Raw genomic sequence first — 7,298 nt, 5'->3', positions numbered from 1 at the left:
AAGTAATTCTTTTTTTAGTTAAATGACATCATACATTGGGAAATTTCAAGTTGATCTTTTCAAAACTCTAGCAGGAGAAAAAAATTAAAAATTCAATCTTTAAAACAGCAGAATTTGGTCATACCTTTACGTCTGCATCTGTATGATGACGTCATTTTTAAATATTAAGTCAGATGTTCTGATACTTTTTACACGTACATGAGTCATGTCTTGTACAGTTACTTTTTACTTTTACTTGAGTAAAAATATGGTGAAGTAATACTTGTCTTACTTGAGTACAATTTTTGGGTACTCTACCCATCTCTGTTTAAACGCCAGTTAAATATGTTGGGTAACAGAGAAGGCTCAGTGAGTGCAAAAAAGATTTATTGTGATATGAGGCATCAGTTATGCAGCTAAACAGCAGCTTTAATAGACTATAAGAAAGGATTGGTGAGTAAGAATATTTTCCCAGTTAGAATCTCAACTTAATGAAAATGTCCTCTCTATACATTTAAATTTCTTTAGTTGTAGTAATGGTGATAGTTTTTTTGGGGGGGGAAAAAACCCTGATATTACTATTTTCAAACTTTTGTGGGGTTTGGAAAACTTTGGTATTTACTGTGAAACTCTTGGTTGGATCATTTCAGGGTTGTCACACATATAATCCTCTGAAGTGAGATCTTCTAAGTTTTCATAACATAAAAAAATCACTTCATAACAGTTACTATGTCTGTGTTTAGTTCAGTTGAGATTTCCCTGTGTACAGTATTACAAATGACTCATCTTCTCAAGTTGTGTGTTCATTTTTCTTGTTTTATAAACATTTCTCTTATCTGTCGTTTATCTTTTCCTACTGCAAGGTAAGCCTGTTATCATTGCGCAGGACGGGCCAGTTGATGGTCAGGTCCGCTGCATTGCCGCCGGTTATCCGGTACCGAAAATTAGCTGGTACTTCTGTGAGCTGCCCCGCACAAGGTATGTCAAAATGTAGACTGGATTTCTGTGATCGTGTCGTAATCTCTTTTTGTTTGCCTTATTAGATTATTTAAGATGATATGACGATAAGAAAGACAAGCCGGCGCAAGTCTTTGTCACATTTCGCTTTGTTGGTTCATAGCCATCTGTCTCTCCATCTTTTTTTTATGTGGTAATATTACAGATTCTCAGTTAGTGAGCTGCTGACCTAATTATGATGGACAAAATAAAGGTTAGCAGTAACAACTGTCCATCTAAAATAGTGAATTACCACAGTTATTATGGTAATTCACTGGGTAAGGCAGTGAGTTAATAGATGAAGGTTTTCCTGCAGTAGAAATAATCACCTAAAGATGTTTTAAATATGTTTGCGCGCTTACTGCTCTCTTAGTGACTTTACACAGATCACTTGTGATAAAATAAAAAAATAGCAGCTCACTATTCACTTCTGTAACCATTCATCTAAAAGAAGAAAATGCTCAAGGAAGCTGGACGAGATGATTAACACCCTTTTGGGCCAACAGAACACACACAAGTAGCCAAACCAGGCACACATGCCTACACACAAACACCATAATGCCAAAAAAAGTGATTTATTTTTAGAAATGTGAAGTTAAATATCAAGTTAGGGTAAACATATTCAGAAATTTCCTGCTGTCACTAGGAAAAACAACTGCTGGTTTTCTTGTGTTAATGATACAGTTATCATGTTGGGTTTGTTGGACATTACTGTAGCATTTTTACAAAGAGAAAGATGTTGGAATTGATCATGGAAGCAAACAGAAACATTATGAATGTCTTTGCTTGTTTCAACCACAAGCTTCTGTGTATCTTTTTGCAAATTCTGCACTATACGACTGGACTCAAATACAAGAGTTACCTTCAGTAATTGTCTTTCTACAAATATCACTATTTTAATTTTTTTTTTAAAGAGTCCTGTTGTTTTAGCAGAACAGAAATCAGTGCGGGAAAAGATTTCACATGTCGAACCTTATTATTCATGTCATTTTTGAGTTTCGAAAACCTGCTGGTGTAGATCGCATGTTGACGAAGACAGAGTAAAAAAAAGTTAAATAGTTCAACTTCCCATCAGGTGCTCCAACCTGCCCAATGCCACCCAATGGGAGAGCCCAGAGGTCACCGTCCTGTCGGAGTCGGCGTTTGGCAGGAGTGAGGTGGAGAGCCGGCTGAACGTCAGCAACGAGCACGCTCAGTACCACACTCTGGAATGTGTGGCGTCCACGCAGGGAGAGGAAGCCTACACTCTGTTCACCATCAGAGGTAACACATTTCACACCCCTCACACCATCTGAAGCCATACGGGGGGGTGGACGGTAGAGAGGGCGCTGCATAAAGGGGGCAGAGGTCAGATGTGGGGAGGGGAGGAGGGTTATATTCTGGGCTATGCTGCAAAAACATTGTTTACATCACAAGCTCATCAACCCACTGACCCTGTGTTTGCAGAGGTCAGGTGTGTGGTTACTGGGTACGGATTGAATAAGATTACTGTATGCTGACTCTGCAGGCTGGGATTATGTGTTGTAGATTTACTAATCCCTCTCACACAAACACCACTGCTGCAACTGTCTGCCGTTACCGAGGAAGATGTGTGTGTGTGTGTGTGTGTGTGTGTGTGTGTGTGTGTGTGTGTGTGTGTGTGTGTGTGTGTGTGTGTGAGGGTAAAGGAGCAGCTAATAAAAATTCACTGATACTGTAAATGATTTCAACTGCCATTTTGCTCATCTTGGGATTTCTAATTTTGCTTTGTGTGGGTGTGTTAATTTCACAGAACGCATTGTCCCCCATAAACTCTTCACGCCTCTCCTAACTGGCATGTTGGCTACTGGCGTCTTCCTCAGCGTCATCCTAGTGGTGCTTTTCTATAAGTATATGCAGGTGAGAGCAAAAATAAGTGTGCTGAACTGGTAAGTGCGCCCTTTGCCAATTCGAGGGTTTCACTTTTTCTCCCCGGGTCTGAAAGTTAGGCAAATGCAATCTAGATTAGCAAAATCATATCACATGTAACAACATGCCAATGTAGTGCAAAAATAAAGCCAAACTATACATGCAGTGTTTAAAAAAAACGGCACACTGCAAAGTTTGTCCTTTGCTGCTTTGATCGAACTGAACATGAACAGGTAGAAATTTGGGGAGTTTTCTGGTCTTGAGTATTCAGAAAAGTTGCCAGTATGGTGCAATGCTAATAAATTAAGGCACATTCTTTTAAAGATGTTTTTTTTATTTATTTTTTTTATGTGCGATTAACACACAGGTTTTTGCAGTCTTTGGACTCCTTTTGTGTCGCAGTTTGTTTGAATGTTATTACCTTTTAAATTCCAGTGGTTTCTCTATGGCACCAATATCTTTTTCTTTAAATAATCATCTCTGAAAACAGATCGACTCTCTCCCTTTGCCCGTCCATCTCTCCTCATACTCGCTGCTGCTCTGTCACACTGCAGCATAGGAAGAACCCAGAAATGATTTTACTGTTGTTGACAAAACAACATAGCACAGCATCACTTTACATGCAGCTGGTCACCACTGAAGCGACACTAAACTGCTATGGACAAATTGATTGACGAGTTGAGGAGTGGTCCTGTTCTGCCTGTTGCATTCTGTTTTAATCAATTGACAGACCTAAGTCTCGATTGGGAACGAAACGTTTCCCAATCCTGCATACGCTCACTTCAGAAATAGCAGTTTTCTAAGGAATTGTGAAAAGCAGGAGAACCTTACACCATATCTCCAGTAGAAGGGTTATAGCTGGGGTCAGTTTTCAAGCCATGTGACCCTAACACATTGCAACCATTATTTGACAGTGGTCTCCTCTGTATAAATAGGTTGTCTAGTGTAAAATGTGAGGCTAAGAGTGAACTGGAGTTTGTGAAGCGTTGATAGACACGAGTTCGTGCATGAATGGCTGTTTGTCTAAAGCAGTGGTTCTTAATCTGGGTTCGATCGAACCCCAGCGGTTCAATGAGTCGGTTTCAGGGGTTCGACGGAGCCTCTGCCGCGGAGGTAAAGACGCACTTGTGTAAAGTCGTGATGACGTCCCGCTTTGCCATCACTTGCTGCAGAGCATCACGTTACATTGTTTAGCCAATCAGTGCTGCGGAGGAGCCCTGATTGAAGGTGTTCCACTCTCAGCATGGATTGAAACTTGTGTCTTTAATTACTTAAGCAAAGCTCACAGTTTTTACCAAATTCCATAGACATTAATATGTAGACGCCTCATGGAGCGGGCCGGCCCGTTGCTGCGATACGTAACAGCGTCCGCCATATTGAATGTGGAATATGTGCCAGTAAGCTAATACAAGTGAATGGACCGAACTTTATAAAGTGCCGTTTTACAAAGTATTTTAAGTTAATACCTGCAATAAACATTAATGATACCACAAATCATCTCCTTGACACATTTTCTCACACACATGTTTGGCAATAGAAGAAATTACTAAAGACAGAGTTTCTAACTTTTGATGTGATTATTTAATTGTTTTGGGGCATTTCTGAATAAAGAGCACAATGCTTTTATTTGATAGAAATGATTCTGATAATTTTTATATTGAATTGATGAACAGACACACTTTTACAGTGTTTTATTAAAGAATATATTTACATAATTCCATAATTCAATGTACATTTAACATTTCAAGACAAGAAAATAATTTTCCTGCATTTATTTTTTATACGTTATTGAGAAATGACGATTTATAAATCAGTCATTGTCAAACATTAAACTACATATTTTTCTTACTTTTTTCCAGAGAATAAATATTTATTACTGTATGTCAACTCTGCTATTGACAGCAGAGTGAAAATAATTCTAACAGAGTAAATTGTTTTTATTTCATTACAAAAGCTACATTAATACACTAATACTTCAGATTGAGATATTTAAAAATACACAAAAAGTGAAAGAATAAAACATTTATTTATAATACTGGGAACACTGGTCACAGGCAGGGATTCAGTCTGCTGGTCACACTGTTTGTGACTGAGCAGAGTAATTATGCAGAACAGGGAGATCGATTATTTTTTTAGAGATCATCTGTCTCATGTTAGGACAGCGAAAGTTTTAATAGGTATGTAAAATGTATTTTTTTTTAGGTTAGATGCTGCAGTTTTAAGCAGAGGTTCGGTGTGAAAGTCACTACCAGGTGGCTGCTACAGGCTGTTGCTACGCTAGCAGCCTGTAGAGTAGCAGCACTACAGGCTGCTACGCTACCTGTAGCGCGTAGCAACGGTTCAACAGTGAGAGCAGAACCAGCGTCTTACATCGCAGCTCGAAGACTTAAATAATTTTGCGGGTTATTTGTTTAGCTTTCTGGCCGTCATGCTAATCCGGGTGAGTGTTTGTAGCTGTGCGCTGCTTTACCTGCCATCTGATCCTCCATATGTCTTTTTTACTGCAGTGAGCCTCGATGTAGCCAAACTCCGTCAAGTATGGCATTGTTTTTATGTCGTTTTAGCTTCGTTGTGTTGATGCTTTTTGACGTGCTTCAATTTTCCGCCGCAACACGCAAACTTCCCCATTCACTCAGTGCGTTATAGTTTCACATCGCTTAGGATTTGTTGCTGCGCGTTTGCGCAGTGTGAAGGAAAGAGGAGACCAGCTAAACAGGCAGGCTGCGAAATGAGATGCAGGTGATCGGTATCGGCATCAAGAGCCAATGATCGCCGATCACCGATCATGCACTTTTTCACGAAAATCGGCCCGATTCGATCGGGCCTATGTATATATATATATATATATATAAATTTCTATTTATACATATATTACCTCGACATTAACAAAGACAGATGGACAGGGAGAGCCTGACTAAAACTACCTAGATGTCAGACAACATCTGGATCTTATTATGTGTCTCCGCTTATGAGCAACTTCATGTTCAAAAACAAGCCCAAAAATCTGCAACCCGCGACTCATTAAGTTTGCTAGCGACGTTAGAAAAAGAAAAAACAAGCCCAAAGTCACTAATCGGACTTGACAGAAACTCAAAATAGTTATTGATTTTCCAGCAACAAAATGCACATCTCCCTCCTCCCTCCATTGTTCATGTTTCTGATCAGCTGATGAATGTCGCGTAGAAACGGCGGTCGTTCCCCGAGACGCGCAGAGGAAATAAATTACATTGCTAAAGAAAATAGTAACGCACAGTGATTTGGATAAGTAACTTTTATCTGATTGCTGGATTTGGAATAGAAATGCSTTAGATTACTCGTTACTGAAAAAGAAGTGGTCAGATAAGACAAAGTGACGAGATAGCACAGATCGTCAGAACACTTGCAGGCTGATTACGTCATAGCTCTGCATGTATTCCGGAGATGATGCGTCATAGTTTGTGATGTCACTAGCGCTTTGTTGTGTAACACGTATATAATTCCTGTTGGTAAAATTCTACCTCATTCCAAGTCAGTTCGAGGAGAAGAAGATCTGTGTTTAATCCAGTAAAATGGCTCCGATGAAGTCAATAAGAGGAGATCTCCAGGTCTTAGTGGACAACCTTGCGATTCCAGCTATTGAAGAATACTACCGACAAATCTCGGAGAAGGATTGGGAGGATTTGACATTGGGATATGAGGACATCAGAGAGAACACCAAATATCTCTTGAAATATCTGACGGACGTCTTTTCAGATGTGGTTTCAGACCTGGTTGACAACCGCGGGTTCACATATCAGGACTTGAAAGCCGCATTTGAGAATATAGTCTCTCAGGCCTTCGCCCAGGCCATGGGCATTCAGGAGACTATAAAAGACGAGTGCACAGAGGTAATTAACATGCTTTTTATAAAGCATGTTATATCAATGGTGACATCTCCCTCAGATGACCAGGACCCCACCGAGTGGCTCAAGGTGGGGTTACAATTCAGTTCTCTGGTGAATCCTGTCATCTGGTTCGTCCAGGAACTGAGAAAAAGCAGGAAATCACTCGAGGAAGAGCAAAAAGACGCGGTACGACTTTTTGTACAGGAAGTCTAAGACACGTTGGTGTCTTAACTACCTGAGAGAGACGCATGATCGCATTGTCGACCAAATCTGGGCTGAAATTGAAGGACAGCGATTTAAAATCCAGCAGAAATGGATTCCTGCCCTGAGCAAAAAAGTTTTTGGTGACATCACTAAAACCTTTGGGTGTTCTGCTGGATGGACGCTATCCTTCATGGAGAGCAAGGAGGTCGACGATGTGATCGCGTCGTGTCTAGAAAGTCACCTCAAAAAGCGCCAGAAAAAGAGAGGCAGCTTTGTTTCAAGGCTTTTTTTCTGGTGCTGTTAATGCCGTGAGATGCTATTTCTCTAAGTTAGGGTCAATAGTGTCTTGCCTCTCTGTGCCTCCGTCAG

General features: G+C 40.2%; 1 protein-coding gene across 2 annotated transcripts in view; it reads left to right on the top strand.

The window, feature by feature from the left end:
• kitb (KIT proto-oncogene, receptor tyrosine kinase b) overlaps window positions 1-7,298 on the top strand; it is a 28,722-nt gene that overhangs the window by 8,514 nt on the left and 12,910 nt on the right. For both annotated transcript variants that reach the window (XM_008416356.2, XM_008416346.2), the window contains exons 8-10: window positions 843-957; window positions 2,051-2,238; window positions 2,747-2,853. In XM_008416356.2, coding sequence (XP_008414578.1) covers window positions 843-957; window positions 2,051-2,238; window positions 2,747-2,853 — 410 coding nt within the window. The remainder of the gene's footprint in view (window positions 1-842; window positions 958-2,050; window positions 2,239-2,746; window positions 2,854-7,298) is intronic.

The sequence above is a fragment of the Poecilia reticulata genome, linkage group LG1, assembly GCF_000633615.1.
Source record: "Poecilia reticulata strain Guanapo linkage group LG1, Guppy_female_1.0+MT, whole genome shotgun sequence".
Lineage (NCBI taxonomy): Eukaryota > Metazoa > Chordata > Actinopteri > Cyprinodontiformes > Poeciliidae > Poecilia > Poecilia reticulata.
This window is presented reverse-complemented; position numbering and strand designations above follow the sequence as displayed.